The 18,219-nt window shown below is 40.2% G+C and overlaps 1 protein-coding gene across 1 annotated transcript in view; it reads right to left on the bottom strand.

The window, feature by feature from the left end:
• PIK3C2A (phosphatidylinositol-4-phosphate 3-kinase catalytic subunit type 2 alpha) overlaps positions 1-18,219 on the bottom strand; it is a gene marked incomplete in the record, with an annotated part of 1,553,204 nt that overhangs the window by 741,912 nt on the left and 793,073 nt on the right. The window contains 1 exon segment of the mRNA XM_044082088.1: positions 15,583-15,725. Within this exon segment, the coding sequence (XP_043938023.1) occupies positions 15,583-15,725 (143 nt within the window).

Raw genomic sequence — 18,219 nt, 5'->3', positions numbered from 1 at the left:
TAAAATATATCACATGACAATTTCTTCCAGAATAGAGTTATAAAGTTATTTATGCTTGTCAATCAGATGAATTAAATGAGTTATAGTAATGTATATGTTTGGAACATAAAGTTTTTAACACAGATTAGTATGCTGCAGTCAAGTAGATTTTCAAAAACACTTGAATAAATGTTTCATTTTCTATGCCTTCTAAAATAAGACATTTACTTACTACAAGAAACTGCATCATTTAAAATCATTATAACTGACATATTTTATGAATTATAACATAGATATTTAAGTAATTATATAAAATAACTCACATTTAAATGTTAAAGAGTTCATTTTCCTTCACATAGTCGCATTTGCATCAGTTCTACTTCCTGGTAGAGTGTTCTTCCTGAATCTGTGATGTGTCAGTGTGATGTGTCAGTGTGATGTGTCAGTGTGATGTGTCAGTGTGATATATGGGTCAAAGGTCAAATTGACTGCTTTCAGCTTCTCTGTGAGAATTCTGAGAGTTGAAGCTTTTAAAACAACTCGAGGACACTGTTCATGAGGTAGCCCACATCCCAGATTGTCTCCCTTAACATTTTGGCGGGAAACTTGTTAAAAACTAGTGACAAACATTCATTTAGCAGTGTAAATGCATCTAAACATGACAAAACCTTTGCAATGTATTTTACAGGTTATTACAGCCTCTATGCAAGTGAAATTAAGCCCAAAGTTATTAATAAGTAATAAAACTCAATGTTTTGTCCCAACTCAATTTTTATGCAAATCTTATTATTTACTGTGTCTATATGATCAAAAGCATTTCTATATATTAATATGAAAAAAAATAAAGAGAAAGAATAAAGAAAAGAAAAAGAGAGTAGAAAATAAAAGAGTGTAATGCAGAAATAAAAAAATGTAAGAGAAAGCTATCAGAAGTATATACAATGGAATATTACTTACTGTTTATATTAATAGAGTTAAAAATAAAACATATTATTTACTATTATTTAGTTCTAATTATTATTAGTTAAAGCATGACAGATTATTTACAAGCAAGCATAAGCAGTATAATCAAGAAAGTATAATTAGGAATAGCATTTGAAGAACATATAAACTTTTTACAAGGAATAAATGTTATTATTCCATTTATCATATTTTCATTACTCTTCTCTCCCTGCCCTCCCCACCCTTTACCCACTACATAATCTAAATAGAATGTCATTGTTTAAACAAAGAAAAGAAGAAAAGGAGAAAAAAAAGAAAAAAAATGTATCAAATTACTGACCTTACTTCTCTTTTTCAGAAAGAGAAACAAATTGAATAATAGCTTGTTATTAGTTCCTCAGATATTTTGACTGGTTATGAAACAAAACATTTCTTTGCACACAGAGAATAACTTTGATTAAATCTTTTTCGGAATATTTGTGGCTTTCTGGAAATGCAGGAACTATATTTAAAAAGATTAATAATGAAGTAAAATGATGAGAGAAAAAAAAAAAGAAAAAAAAAACATAGAACAAATCATTTGTTTTTTAGTCTCTTCTTCTCTGAAGTCTTCCACGAAGTTTCAGTTGCCAGCCTCTTTAATGAAAAACTAGCCCATTCCATTTCCTCTATTTTATCCAAAATCTTATTTTTTTTGATAAACAGTAAAGCAGAGTCTAGGTCATCAAAAATTTTAGGACCATCAGGAAGGAAGATTTTTAGCTTGGCAGGAAACAGAAGGTATGTTTTAAACTGCGCTTTTTTAAGCTCCCTTATTAGTGGCAGAAAAACTTTTCTTTTAGCTATTACCAAGGAAGAATAGTCATTGTCAAAACGCACAGTTGTCTCATTAATCTTAACAGGAGCTTTAGCCCAAGCAGATTTAAGAACCATATCTTTATCAAAAGATTATAGAAATCTAACTATAACTGATCTAGGATAGTTTTTGTTAGAGTTAGTATTAGCTATAGATCTATGTGCTCTTCGATACCAAAAGAAAATGCTTCTGGTAAGTCTAAAGTTTTAGGGTGCCATGTTGTTAAAAAGAAGTAATATTATTACCTTCAATATTTTCTGTCAGTCCAAAATACTGATGTTATTGCCTAGATCTATTTTCCAGGTCATCCAGCTTTGTTTGTAAATGTGTATTTTGTTTCAGCAGAAACTCAATGTTGATTTCCTCTTCTTGGATTCTATTTTCCATGTCATTCACAGCTTCTTCTATGCCTGTCATCTGGATCTTCTGTTGTTGCAGGTCTATATGTAACAAGTCTATTTGTTTTGTAGTTTTTTCTATGAAGGTATCAATTTTAGTATCCATTTTATCCATCTTAGCAGTAAGTTGCTGAATTATAGTTATCAGAGACTGAAGTTCTTTCTTGATGCTGGAGTCTTGAGAATTTGTCTTACTGGAACTCATTTCAGACTGATAAACTGACAGGAAAATTTCCAAAGTGATTTCTGACAGGAATATTGTTAAACTTTCCTTTCTTTTTTAGATATAGTTCAAGAACTATATAAAACAAACATATTTAGAAAGAAAATTACTTCAAAAATTAATTTTTTAAGTAATTAATTCCTATCAGTGTAATGAAATTGGTGGAGCTGAAGAAATCTGCTGCTATCCTGTGTTCATCCTTGGCCACGCCTTGGACGACACTTTTTTGTAGCAACGTTTGAATTGCTAAGGTTGCGTGCTCCTTTTGACCGGGTGAAACGTCTGGAACTGATCCTATTTTGACTATATGGGTTCTATCAGTGAGCCAGTTAATGACCCATCTAACGATATAATGGTTGATACCTAGCTGGGTGAGTTTGTCAATGATTCCTGAGTGGGGGATAGTTTCAAAAGCCTTGACTAAATCTAGGTAGACTGTATGCCCAGATTTCCCTCTTCCTGGGCCTTGGTGGCTGTCTCAAAGTCCACCAGGTTTAACAGTCATGATCTCCCTTTGACAAAAATAAACAGAGTAGGGTCAAGTGTTTGGCGATTACCTACATGTTTGTTAAGGTCCATGATGATTTACTCCATAGTCTTGCAGATAAGGCTACACAAGTTAATTGGTCTATAGTTCCCTGGGCCAGTGGAAGCACCACCTTTATGCAAGTAGATAACAGTGACTGTTTTCCATTCAGCTGGGGTGAAGCTGGTGCTTCGACTATGACTGAAAAGAGTACCTAATGGTGTTGCTAATTCTTGGTGCAGGCCATGTACAATGCAGCCTGGGATGTTACCAGGTCCCATAGATGCTGTGTTTTTGGTCCAGGCCCTGGACAAGGGCTGGGAGTTTACAACCTCCTTAAAGATACAAGGTAGAGGGACAGGTGGTACGGATGTCATGGAGTACATGTGGCGGGGACAAGGGAGTGAAGTTTTCACAGAACCTGTTGACTAACAGGTTAGCTATGTCCACAGGCTCAGTATGTGTGGTATCATTAACTACCAGTTAATGATCTGGGCCTTTCCTTTTAGGTTATGAATGTCACTAAAGAACGCCTTATGGTTGTTCGTAGTCGAGGAAACTAATTTGGATTTGCAGTTTGCTTTGGAGGACTTCACAAGAAGTCTTATTTGCTTGTTTAAGCTGAGGAGGGAGTGTTTCCAGTTTATGGCTCACTCCCTCAACTCTTTAGACAGCAATTTCTTCCTCTTATTGTAAAGCCTGTTAATGGTAGTTGTCTACCAGGCTGGCTTTCTCTTCCTTAAGGAGCTTGTTTTGGTCCTATCAGGTACAGCAGAGTCAATGCAGTTATACAGGTGTTTGTATAAATCAGTGGTGTAGAACTCTGCATAGCTGCCAGCTCCATCTGGGGGGAGGTGCAGTGCAGCTATTTACACCATCCTGTAAGAGGTTATAATCTGCTTTGGAGAAGTTTTTTTTTTTACTTTAGTTGCTGGGGGGGGGGGGGGGGGCAAGTGAGACTGATTTCTGGTCAAATCTCACCAGGGAAGATCTCACAGTGGGGATGAAAATTACCTGTCAGAAGTGGGATTTGAACCCACGCCTCCATGTGGACACCAAAATTCCCCTGAGCTGCAGGAGGAGATTAATCCTAGAGTCTGGCACCTTAGATCACTTAGCCATCTTGACATGCACACTGCTTCATCTAGCTCAGACACCAACCTGGCTGAGGTAAAGGCCAAAAGAACGGTCTTCCAAGAACAATGCTGTAAGGGCACTGAGGCTGCAGGCTCAAAAAGAACCTAAGTTAATTTTTCCAGGATAAAATTAAGGTCCCAGGAAGGAGGAATAGGCTTCCTGGGAGGCCCAGTATGAAGGATGCCTTTGCTTGACCTTGAATACAGAAGCTAAAATGGAAGTCGATGGCAGACTAGCAGAAATGGCTGACAGATGGGCTTTAACAGAAGAGTATGCCAACCCAGCACTGAGCAATTCATGCAAATAAGAGAGAGAACCAAAGGAACTTCCACAGAAAGTAATGAGAATTACACCAGACAGAAAACTCTTCCATTTGGATAAGTACGATTTTCTGGTAGTGGGTTTCCTGGCCTCCTGCAGAACCTGAAGCACATCCTCAGAAAAAAGGTGCCTAAAAGGGATCAAAACCATATTAACCATAGTGTCAGTTAAAGAGTAGACAATGGGGGATGGATGAGAGACCCCTTGTCTTGTGTGAATAGGTCCACTGTGAGGTAACTTGTGATGGCTGCCCTTGGCTAAATGCAGAAGAGGGAACTAATGCTGTCTGGGCCAAAAGAGAGTCACCAACAAGATTATGGGAGCATCTTGTTGTATCATGAACAGGACACATGGTATTAGAAGGGGAGGGAAGGCATAATGAAACAACCACTTCCTGGAAAAAGAGAGGGCATCCACTTTCCAAGGCAGAGGACATGGGGCTCTAGTGAAAAGAGAGGAAGCTGTCTGTTCCAAGGGGAGGCAAAAAGATCAATGTGAGGAGTACCCCACTGGTTTACAATGTCTAGAAACACATTTTTGTGAAATAACCACTTGTGACTTTGTGCTATGGACCTGCTCAGAGAATCTGCCACAATGCTCTGATCTGAAGGAATATACATGGCCTAAAGAGTTGCTTGATACTGGACAGCTAGATCAAACAAAACAAAAAAACAAAGAGCTAGTCTGCACAAGAGATGACACCTTGTCCTCCCTTGATTGTTGATGTACCACATCACTGTGGTAGGAAAAGAGAAAGGCTGAAGATCCAGGAAAAGCGCTCTCATCTCTTTGATACTGATGTGGTCCTTCTGATGGAGAAAACAAAGGTCCTGCACTTTCGGAGGACTGAAGGAGGCTCCCTACCCTATGTCTGAGGCATCTGAACAGAGTTCCTGAGTGGAGACTGGAAGTTGAAAAGGCAGCCCTGGTTTGAGGGACAACTGATGAATCCAACACAGAAGGTCCAGGTTTGAGGCAGAAGAGAAGGAGAATCGGAGAATCCAAAGGGTGACAATGCAGAAGCCACACTGACCTTAAGAACCACTGGAGTTCTTTCATATGAAGCTTGGCCAGAGGAAGCACATAGGGATGGTGAAGACCACATATCCCAGAGCCCTTAAAAACTCTCTGGCCACAATGAAGTCCAGAGGAAGAAGGGACTGAAAGAATGCAATCAAAGTTAAAGTCGTGGGAGGAGGCAGAGATGCCTGCATTAGAACAGTTTGGAGCCTGCACCCAAGAAGCACATGATCCTGAAAAGGAGTTGGAAATGATTTTTGGAAATTCACTATAAACCCCAGGCTTTGCAGGAGACAAATGGCAAAGTGAAGTTGTTGAAGTAAAGTCTTTGGAAAGTAAGCCTGAATGAGCAGTTTGTCCAGATAAGGAAAGATCTGAATTCTTCTCAACCTGCAAAAAGCAATCACAGGAGCAATGCATTTTGTGAAGACCCTTGGGACAGGACAGAGGCCAAAGGGCAAAGCAAAGAACTGAAAACGCAAGGACAAAAACACAAATATAAAAACTTCCCGAAAAGGGGATGCATAGCGATATGGAGATAGCTTCTCGGATCTCAAAGATGCCTAGGAAAGGCTGAGGAAGAAGAGGAAACCAGGTTTGAAGGGATAACATCTGAAAGGAATGAACCATCAAAAAGGTGTCGAGCTGAGAAAGATTTAGAATGGGCCTCCAGGTGCTTTTTTCCTGGGAACCAGAAACACTCTGCAGTTAAATCCCTTCCCCTTTTGAAGAGCCATAACTTCCTAAATTGTTCCTTGAGATAAAAGGCTTTAAAGAACCCTCGGGGAAAAATGGGCAGCTGTTCCTGAGGAGACTGAGGAATGCCCAAAAAGGGGGTTGGGAGAGATTTCCAAACTGTGTAACACCCCTGACAAATGATGAATAGAATCAGAAAATCATGAGTGATCTTTAACCAAATTGGAAGGAAGAGGGAAAGATGAAAAGAAAGGGGAACATGACTAAGGAAAGAGGAACAAGGATAGTCAGGCAAAAAATGGCTTGTCTGGAAAACAAGCCTTCTGAGCTGCAGGAGTTTGAGTAGACGTAGCAGGAGGAGCCCTTCTACCACTCTTTTTACCTTTGGGAAGAGGGTGAGATGGCCTGCAAACAAAGGCAGGTTTAGTAGGGTAATTCCTCTGAAACTTGGAAACAAGCAAAACAAAAATATATTTAAATTCCTACAAAGCCTTACCCTTTTCCTGAAGGGACTTAAAAAGCTCAGCAGCAGCACCAAAGAGATGTTTATTATTTAGAGAAGCATCCATCAGCTTAGCCATATAATCAGGCAAAGGCTGAAAGCAAAGCCAGGAATACCTCAACACAGACCCAAAAGCAGCAGCTCTGGATAAGGCATCAGCTGCATTACATCACATTTAAGAGAATGGCAAGCTACTTGAGAAGATGACTAAGTAAAGAAAGAACTGAAGTCTTCTCCTCAGGGTCAGGAAGATCTGATACTACCTGACAGGCCTGAGAGAAGAACCAAAGTATATCTGGACATGTGTATCTGGTAATTCACAGCCCTAAAGGCCAGGGTAGCAGCAGTATACACTTTCTTACCCATCCTCTCTATAGATGTACTGTCCTTGTCAGAGGGGAGCAGCTTTGTAAAAGGTAAAAGTTTACAAGGATGATCAGAAGCAACAGAAACGAAAAAAAGGGTCAGCAGAGTGGCACTTGTAAATGAATTTGTAACCCTCAGGCACCTTATAAAGTGCATCAGGTTTCTTAGGAGCCGGGTGCTGGTAGTCAGGAGCCTAAGAGGCAAGGAGAACATAAGGGACAGCAGAGGGCTTGGGAGTTTCTATATGAAGGCGATCATAATACCTTTGCTAGACATATGAGACCTGGGTACAGTCCCACAAACTCCATCATACAGGAAACTATCACCAAAAGAAATCTCTTCAAAAGGGGAATTAGGACTAACAGATTCCTCCTCAGAACCATAATCCAAAGAGGGAATCTGGGAAAAATTGTTAAAGGATTCGTTATCAGAATTTACATCCTCATCAGATGAAGCCTGCTTCCTAGGCCTCTTAAAAGGAGTACAAGGCCAAAGGGGTGCAGGAACACAGGCCCCTGATGGGGCTTCAAAGCCATAAGGGCATTAAACAGACCATTTGTGAAATCCTGCCATTCACATTGAGGATACTTGGGAGCAAGAGAAAGATGCTCAGTTTTCTGTTTCTTGTTCAGTGGTACATCAGCCCTACAGATCTTAGGAGGCTTGGACCCCCTAATGACACCCTAAAAGTGCAGTGAGAATCTCAGACTAACAACGATTTAACTCCTAGTCCATTTGGAAATAATTAGCCACAGTTCCCCTGAACATCCACAATGGATGTCAGCAGGGCCTCCAGGGGCATGCCAGAAGCTGGATCCCTAATGGTCTCTGAAACAATCATGGCAGAGGACTTCAAATTAAAAAAAACAGGAGTTTCTCCGGGCTTTCACCAGCCACAAGAGAGATGTCCAGTAGAGGCTGTACAGACATAGAATCTGACCAAGCTTTCTTGGCCTACATGGACGTCTAACCCTCTGGCCGGGACGATTCCTCCGCAGTACACTTCGCCAACAATTTAAGACACTGGCTCTCTAAGTAAATAATTAAAGAGGAGAGATGACTACACAATGTCTTTGGAACAAATGCCTGACAAAAAGGACAAGACGTGGTCGTGAGAAGCACCTAAGCAAAACAAACACTGCTCATGATGGTCCTTACGGGGAATGTGTCTCCCACACTGGCATTTCCCTTTTCTGCCTGACATGAAATTAGCAGCCACAAAATGGAAGATGAAAAAATTAAAAAAAAAAACAATTACCACTTTTATGAAAAATGGCTTGCTAACCAGCAGACGAATGAGCATTCAGACAGATCTAAGATGGCGTTTAGACTGGCAACAAAGAAGTTCTGAGGAAGGTACATCCGTATGTCATTTTATGCCCTACACCGAGCACGGGGAGCATAAGTGCGACATATGACGTCCCTTTTACAACCTAAGGCTTTGGTATGCTGGCCGGACTTCGGGCTGCCCTCTGCAGGGAACCTTTATTGTAAAGAATACTGCAACAGTGATATCAAAGGAACCTTTATTGTAAAGAATACTGCAACAGTGATATCAAAGGACATCTCTAAAAAGTAGACTGATGTAGGCCTTTCATGCAAAGATACCAAAATGCAGGGTTTCCTAGGTATTTTAATGGCAATGTATGACATACTGCATTATACTCTAAGGGTGAGTTAATGAATTCTGCTCAGTATGGATGAAAGCAGCACATCTCAAGAATGCACCTGTACTGTCATTACATCAGAAGTAATATATTTCACAAGAAACAGAAAGACCAAAATTCATTACATTGGAGGTATGATGATCAGCCATATTCAGCACACAGTTGCACTGAAATATTTACTCTCCAAGGGTATAATCACAGTTTTGCATGCATTTTTCTTTACCAAAATGTCCTACTTTAAGTGCCTGAAAGTTTTGTGAGGAACTTTCAAGGGGGAAATGACATCTAGTCTTATACAGAGGTACCGAGCATAGGTATTAACAGACATTTCACTACTATATGAATGCTTTTGAATTAAATGCTTTAATGTCTGTATAAATGCTTTTTATTTTGTTTTATCTACCTCTATACTCTATCAATACTTGTTGATATGATGTTATACAATATTTTTGTAACTGTAAATGGGAGTTTTTCTCCCCGGGCCTCCACTGAAATGGTCTCTCTGGCCCAGTAGACTTCCCGGGTTACCAAATGTCAATAAATAAATAGCAATTTAATGCATGGTAAAGGCACTAATCTCATATAAACATATCACTAACTGCCTCAGAATGGTCTCTCACTATTTCTACCAACATTCAACAGATGGAAAATATGTTCCTAAAATCAAATTTCTCACAGTAAGGCTGCTAATAACTTACTGTAACAAAGGCCCCTTTTCTAACCCATAATGATACCACTACCTCTTCAAGAAATTCTGTGACACCAGCATCATCCCCAACTTGACAAATGTCAACCAGTTCCCACACAACTCTCTGTCAAGAACAGTATGCACACTGCCAAATAGTGGAACATGGTGGCTGCTGCCAGTAAAGCACTGGCTCAGGAAACATCCTCATGAGACTTTTCATACGTTAGGTGACATGACAAATATGGACACCACCCCCTTCCCCAACAAAATACAGTTGTTTAAGTTTCACTTATCCATAACACTAGATGTTTGAACTTTTAGTCTACACTTGTTGGGTCTTGCCCATGATACAACTGGTCTGCTTCCAACAGCTCTGGCTCCCTCTCACACTTGCACTCTGAATGCTGACTGGACAGCACAGAACAGGTAAAATCAGCAGTTCAAGTAGAAAATGTGAAGAACTTTCTTGCCCAAAAGAAAAGTATCAGCATATTTATCCTGTACTGTCCAAAGAATAACCACCAAATTATATGCCAACAATAACTATGGGTAACTGCAACTTGCACAATGTAGTAAGTACATCATTCCCACTGCTACAGTATACTTGAGACTATATGGGTTGATTACCAAAGCTAATCTAATCTGAGAGGAGGAAGGATATTGATCCAGAAGCTCCTGGAGAAAGGTCTTAGCAAAGCCAGTCCTAGATCTAGAAAAATAATCTAGTTTATAATGCCTTGTAAAGGTATGCCCAGAGGACGATGTAGCTGCCTCTAGAATACTTCTTGAAACCACCCCTTTCTAATAGGTCATCGAAGACAAGGTCCTCGTACAGTGGCCCTTGATACTGCTTGGAACTGGTTTACCATGGTGGGTATCAAAAAAGGCAATAGTAGAGGACAACCATTTGTAAATAGGTCTGTTTTGACATGGGTTGTCCCTTCATAACATAAGAAATAAAACAGCTGATCAGCTTTTCAAAAAGACTTGATTCTGTCAAGATAGTAACTGAGCTGCCTATGCACATCCAGAGTATGTAGAATCCCTTTGCCCTGTTCTAAGGGTCAGGAAGGAACACTAAGAGATTGAAGTGAATTCTGAAACAGTCCTGGGAATAAATGAGGGATTGTTTTTTAATGAAACACTATCCCTATTGAAGATTAGATCTGGCATTCTTCTTAACAGGTATCAGAATGATGGGAAGAACAGTTTTCCAAGTAATGAAACCTAAATCTGTTTTGATACGCAGGTTCAAATGGAGATGTGGTCAACTTTTCTATCACAAAGTTAAGATGCCAGGAAGGAGCAAAGTGTTTGAGTGAAGCCTCAGGTGCAACACTACTTTCAGAAACTGTTTTACTAAAAACATTGAAAAAAGGGGATGATCACTGGCAGACATGCTGAAATGACCACAAGATGCACCTCGAGAGAGGAGTAAGAAAGACCAAACATTAGTAACTCTTTCAAATATTTGAAAAACAGTGGTACATTATCCCTGATATTTGGCTAGACACCAACTAAAAAATCTTTTCCTTCTGCCAATACGAGATTTCCTAGTAGCAGGTATTCTTATCTCCTTTAGTACCCTGCTGGACATCCTCTGAAGAGTGGTGCCTAAACTCTAGCTGAAGATGTTTGAGACTGGGGTGTATAAAACTTCCCCTCTGTCTTGGGCAAGTAGGTCCATTTTCTAAGGAAACATTGCCTTTGGCCAAATCCATAAGAAGGGAGAAACAATGTTGCCTTGGCAAAAAGAGGTTCACCACTACTTTGGAGAGTCCTTTTGAATCCTCAGAATTACCCTGGATATCAATGAAAAGGGTGGAAATGCAAAAAAGAACATTCCTGTCCATGGGAATGAGAAAGCATCTGTTTTCCAGACTTGTTTGCAAGAAGTCCTTTAGAAGGATCTGTTGAGCTGTCTTTTTAAAGGAAGGTGAAATGCTACCCACAACTGGATCAGTTCCTGGAAGATGCTCTTGTTCAAGTTCAATTTCTGTGGGCCTGTCCAGGTCCTGCTCAGCTCGTCTTTCACTGTGTTTTACTCTGAAGGAATACAGGATGCTCGAGGGTTAAAGAGTGCTGAAGAGCCAAGTCATATCCAGCCAGCTACATAAGGCATGGCCTTATGCCCCCTTGCTTGCTGATGTACCAAATCACTGTGGTGCTGTCACACCTGGAGAGGTCATATGGACCACAGATGGAGATTTTAAGGCATGAATCACAGCCAGTATTTGACATTTATGGGTGATGGTCTGTCTCAGGAATCCCACAGGTCTTGTATATTTACTACCACTAAACTGCCTCCAAGCAAAATCTGAGGTGTCTGCAATTACAGACTGACAGATTGTCAGGAAGAGACCTGCACTTGCTTTAACTTGTAGTATCTATCACTGCATTAATTCTTTACAATGATCAAGATGGGAATCAAATTCCACAAGATTCAAATTTTTTTTGAAAACCAGTGAATTTTTCAAACGTAGTTTGTGAAAAGAATCACAGATGTAGTGAACCACAGGATCCTGAGATATTCTCTGGCTGAAGTCTGAGCATGTAGTAGTTCATACAGGTAGGAAAGAAATAAGTGGACCAAAACTGAAAAGGGATCCCAGTGATGTTTAAGACACCAAACAGAAAACTTCTTCGATTTGGACATATGATTTTCTAGTACTGGATTTCCTGGCTTCCTACAGAACCCTAAGCATTTTCTTTGGTGCAAGAAACATTTTGGAACAGAATCCTTTGCCCCTTTAGCTTAATGGCAGTGTTTTGTTTTTTTTGTCTCCTAGGGTGTGCAAGTGTTGAACAATCTGAGGGAAAAAAGCCTGTTTGATTCAGAGGGTGGAGAGGAACTTCTCTGAACGGAGGTGTTTGCATCCACTGCCAAATGCATCACCCTGAACTCTCGAACACTCATTAGGCTGTTTAAGATTTTATACCCCCCCTTACAAATCTCCCAGATCCTCTTTCACATCTAAGAAACAAAACAAGCAGTCCTTTCTTCTCAAGTCAAGCAGGGAAACAAAAAGAGATAGCAGGAGCGGAACAGTAAAAACAAGGATAATGTCCTAAAATGGACAATCTTACAACTTCAGAATAACTAGGTCAGCATTCTTCCCCCAACCCCCTTTCTTCATGACACAATCTCTCAAAACCTGTCCCAACAAAAGGCTGTGTACATTCCCCTTTGGCAAAAGATTAGAAAAGACTCATGGGTGTTGCAAATAATTCAGGAGGGATACAGTTGATACTGGATATGAATACCTCCTTTAGTTCAGGAGGGATGAAGTTGACACTGGATACAAATACCTCCTTTCAGGGAGCTCCTCCCCATGCTGTGGACATTTTTCCTGTAATTTCTCTCTCAAACTGTGGACCTGAGTAGCAGGTGGGCCAAATAAAACCTCCTTATCCAAAGTTGAATTTAAATTTCAGACTACCTCATCAAAAAAATGGCATTTGCTTACGTACTCAGGCATACCTCCTCAAGACAGCAGCAGAGGCATAGGCCACAGAGACAGTATCTAGAGAATCATATACACTCCATAAGGCATGTTTAGATAATTGAAATTTTGGAAATGACATAGGAATTACCTTCAGGGGCAATACTGGTAACTAGAGATCTTTAGATCTCAAACTCTCTATGCAAAAAAAAAACTCCACAAACGTTCACATATGGGTCTGATAGTTACAATTTTGCATGTCAAATGGAAGAAAAAATTCCCTTAACAAATCTGTCCAAAATCTTCCCCACCTTGTCCACTGGGGAAGGGCTGAATGATATCAGGAACATGTTACCTGCCGATGTAGTCACTATTCCTGCATGGTCAGACCTAAGATGAGAAAACAACTGCTTGTTAGAGTTTGAGAAACTTTCTGAAGCCTATCTGCTTTTTAAGGGATTGAAGGTTGTGAATCAGGGATGTTACAGGCAGCATAACATACATGTTCCAAGGCTGGCAGTAGAGGAAGAATAGAAGTATAATGAGGCATATCCATTTATAATTGATCATATCTCCTCAATTCAGGAGAAACATCCATTTCCATAAAAAAAGCCTCACTCATCCTGACAATCTTCTAAAATGAAAATTCCTCCAAAGGATGCTGTGAGAACCAGGTTTCCTCAGTAAGAGAATTTTGGGCTTGAAAATCTGTAGGAGATGAAAAGTACAGTTTTGTACCTACCATAAATGCAGACGTTCAAGTGTATACACTGCTGCAGTCATTACACTTGGGTTATCCTGCCGTCAGGCGGTCCCTCCGTTGGCCAGAGTTCCAAAGTCTTGGTCCGGCGTTGGTTGCTGTCGCTTCTTCCCTGACGGCAGTGTGCCAGGGGTATATAAGATGCAGCCGATGCCATTTTCTTCAGTTTTTCTTGCCCCAGATGTCAGGTGCCCCCAAAAGGGTAGACAATGTAAATTGCTAATAAAATATACAAAAGAAAAGCAATCAAAAACTTTACCAGCAAATACTCCCCATAGGTAGCAAAGGGTAGAAAGCCTAGGTTAGTACCAGCAAGGAAGAGGGGAAAGAGGGAGGGTAACCTAGACTGCAGCAGTGTATACACTCGAACATCTACATTTATGGTAGGTAGAAAACTGTGCTATGTTCATCGTGTTACACTGCTGCAGTCATTACACTTTGGTAGAATCCCAAAGCTAAGGTAGGGTGGCTGGTTCTATAAGGCATTAGGGGTGGCTATAAGGCACTGCAGTGGCAAAGCCAGCTCTGGATTTAGAGTAAAGAGGCAGATGGTAATGCTTGGTGAAGGTATGTACAGAACTCCAAGTTGCTGCTTCCAAAATGACCTTGGTAGGTACTCCTCTGAGGTAGGCAGTTGAAGTGGCTGTTGCCCTGGTGGAATGAGACCTAATGCTGTTAGGTACAGTTTTCCCATGGTGTGTATAGCAGAAACGTATACAGTGCCCTATCCATTTTGAAATGGTCTGTTTTGAAATGGCTTTTCCCTGTGCTCCTGCAGCATATGCTACAAACAATTGCTCAGTTTTCCTGAAAGCTTTTGTTTTGTCCAAAACTTCGGTTCTGGATTCAGAATGAAAATCTCAGGAGTCGGCCGACTGGCACTTGCGAACTGCTTTTGCTTCGGGCACCGCATGGCAAGAAAGACTGAAGAAAATGGCGTCGGCTGTATCTTGTATACCCCTGGTGCACTGACGCCAGGGAAGAAGCGACAGCAATCCACGCCGGACCAAGCCTTTGGAACTCTGGCCGACTGAGGGACCGCCTGACGGCAGGATAACCCAAGTGTAATGACTGCAGCAGTGTAATACTATGAACATCCCTGTCTACATCTAAATCAGAATTATCTGATATTTTGTAATCAAGAATACTTCTATTGGAACTGCAAAAAGTGCCAAGGGACACGAAGAACACCAACTGGATGACAGCAAAGGATATTTATTCAGCCAAAGCAGACGTTCCACAAACTTCATTAACACTTCACAAATACAATACATTTTCGTTCATAACAAACTTCATCAGATGCGGACAACAAAGTGTGCATATATATCCTCACTACATTTAGAAACTCATCTCTATTTCCGTGAACAGGTAAACCCAAGCTAGCTTAATTTTAGTAGTTAATACTTCTACTGAACTGATTTACAAGTGCTGAATTCTGTGTACCTCAATTAATTACATGTAATGATTTCTTGGTCAAAGTAAGAAAATCATCTTTACTTATAGATACCATGTCTTCTGATGAACAAAGTTTAACCTTTTCTTTTTTATTTATATGCATCTGTATTAACCAAACTGGAGGAGGAGTATCTTTTTTATTTATATGCATCTGTATTAACCAAACTGGAGGAGGAGTATCTGTCCTATCAAGAAATCTAGTCTCCCAACGAAATCCAGCAGCATCCCCCAGTACGTTTCCATGCCTCAGTAAAGATGGCTCTCCCATGCTTGGTTCTGACACTGGAACAGCCAAACAGAAAGTGGATGGCCTCCGATTTATAGTGGCTGAAAGGAAGAAACTAGAAAGATGAGTGAGTGGCATGAGGACTGAATCCTGGCCACTAAAGAGTCACCCACCATCTGTTGAGATGAAGATTGACCCCAGAACGTTGGCAAGGGCTCCCTAGCAAGTTGATTTTTTCTTTCTAACTATGGAAGCAAAACCAGCAGGAATGGGGTATGTATCCATCAGAATATGGTCAGAAGTTATGTTGTTTAAGCATGCTGTTAGTCCAAACTGAGTCCACAAAACATTGTAATGCATGAAACATTTCTACTTACCCAAATGTGAATTCTCTGTTAAGAAGTGAAAGCAGCTGCTCTTGTATCTCTTTATCAAGGCTTTCCAAACTATGTGGTGCTGATTTGCTTTTGACATTGGGAGCTACATACACAACATCAAATGAGGGAGCTGGAAAATCCACCTTAAGAAAAGGATATGGAAATCAAAACCAGCACAGATCCAGCAACAATAAAGATGCATAAAAATGTTACATTAAACATGGCAGCTGTTTAAAGAAATACTTCATGCAATTATCATGCAATTAGGTACAAGTGTTACTGGGATTGAAAGCAACAAGCTAAGCAACACATACACCCCTAAATGCAAGAGGTACATCATCTCTGCTACAGTTCCGAGACACAGATGTACACACTGCCAGAAGTAAATTATAAGCAAACAATCCCCCTTCTCAAGGTGCATTTCAACCACCTATAGGGACTCTGGTTATTACTTACTGGTTCAACTGAGGACACAACATACTGCCAGTGTAATCAACTATCCTTTCTTGAAAGCTGCCACCAAAACAGCACTCAAGTAGCCATTTCAATGTATTTACTACTACTAAAGGAAAAGAGAGTCTGTGAGAAGTTGCCACCCCCACAGATGCCCGAGCCAGCAGATGCTCAGCTGTCTTAAAACTCTTAAATAGTGAACAAATCCTTCACTGCAAGACCAAACTGGATAAATCCAATATGCCTATCACAGTCTGTAAAAAGGCATGCTACACACACTCAGGCTGCAGGAAGGGGAAAAGTATTACTTTTGAGTGGGTCTATATTAGACAGTCGAAGTTCCATAACTCCGAACACCTAATGGTCGAACCATTATGTTCAAACTTACAGAACTTCGACTATGCAAAAAAAGGTTCCCTAATAGAAGATTGAAGACGCATTCTTTCGTATGCATCTTGGCCAAGCTCAAAAGCCTGAAACGGCAAAATATCGAAGCGGCTTTTAAGTGAATTCTTTCCTTGGGGAAAAAATTTGCTTGGCCTCTTCATTATTTTGTCGTTTTCGGCACTGTAGTGCAGTCTCGGAATTGGTATATTTAAGAAGGGGGTGGGGGCAAAGCCCCCAATTTAATGTAATGTTTAAAGTGTTTTATTTATTTATTTATTTTTTGTTGGAACAGCGATTTTTTTCCTTAGGAAAAAAATCTCTGTTCTGACAGTTTGAAATTGTAAGCTTTCACTTACATAGAATTGATTACTGTTCACTTTTTTAAGCGTTCAGTGATCTAATATAGACCCTAAAAAAAAATAACTACACAACGGACAAAACAATAACTTCTTGTAAGCAGGGGGCAAGCCCCCCCCTGCACCCCCACACCCCTCGGGTTCGCGCCACATTGAAGTGAATGGAAACCTCCTCTTACAGAGATTCAAATACTCGAACGTTTACAAATTAGAACGTATGGTCTCGACCATATGTGGTTCGAACTTGTAAAACTTTGACTATGTGATAGGAACCCTTTAGAGCTATGTGCTAACGGTCAACATTACATAAATGTATACAAAGGAAAAAGTAGCATCTAGATCATCCATCCAAGGTCCATATTACAGCAAATATATCTGATCAGTCTCTGCCAAAACAAAGTACAGTTGTGTACACTTACCATAAATGTAGATGTTAGAGTGCATTCACTGCTGCAGTCATTACATTTGGGTAATATGCTGGCAGGCTGCCCTCAGTTGGCCTGAATAACAAAGTCTTGGGTCCTGCGTCGGTTGCTGTCTCCTCTTCCATGACGTCAGGGGTATATAAAACATTCTGCCGACACCATTTTATTCAGTTTTCCTTGCCCCAGATGTCAGGTGCCCCCCAAATGGGGAGCAAAAAAAAAAAAATTATATATATATATATATATATATATATATATATATATATATATATATATATATATATATATATATATATATATATATATATATATAGACAGACATATATAAATAAACAGCAATATATGTAAATGCACTTTTAGCAACATAAACGTTACCTTCATCTAAAAGCAAATACACCACAAAGGCTTTAGAATATAGTGAAGGAAAGCAAAACTGTAGAAAAGGGGGATGGTGGGTGGGTAACCCGGACTGCAACACTGAATACATTCTAACATCTACATTTATGGTAAGTGAACACAACTGTACTATGTTCTTTGTGTTTCACTGTTGCAGTCATTACATTTGGGTAGAATCCCAAAGCTATGGATGGGAGGATGGAACTAAATAGCATTAGGAGCGGCTATAAGGCCCTGCAGAACTGCAGTGGCAAAGCCTGCCCTGAATTTGGAGAAGAGAGGCAAATGATCATGCTTAGTGAAGGTATGAACAGAGCTCCAAGTAGCAGCTTCTAGAATGTCTTTGGTTGGAACTCCTCTGAGAAAGGCTGCTGAGGTAGAGGCAGCCCTGGTGGAATGTGACCTGATTCCCTTGGGCACAGGTTTACCATGGTGCAAGTAGTAGAAACGAATGCAGTGGCTTATCCACTTAGAAATAGTCTGCTTTGATATAGCCTTCCCCTCTGATCCTGAAGCAAATGCCACCAGTAGTTGCTCAGACTTTCTTAGAGATTTGGTCCTGTTTAAGTAGAATCTTAGTTGTCTGTGTAAATCCAATGAATGCAGAATCCGCTCCACCT

This window comes from Protopterus annectens, chromosome 9.part0 (genome assembly GCF_019279795.1).
Source record: "Protopterus annectens isolate FY-2018-M chromosome 9.part0, PAN1.0, whole genome shotgun sequence".
NCBI lineage: Eukaryota > Metazoa > Chordata > Ceratodontiformes > Protopteridae > Protopterus > Protopterus annectens.
This window is presented reverse-complemented; position numbering and strand designations above follow the sequence as displayed.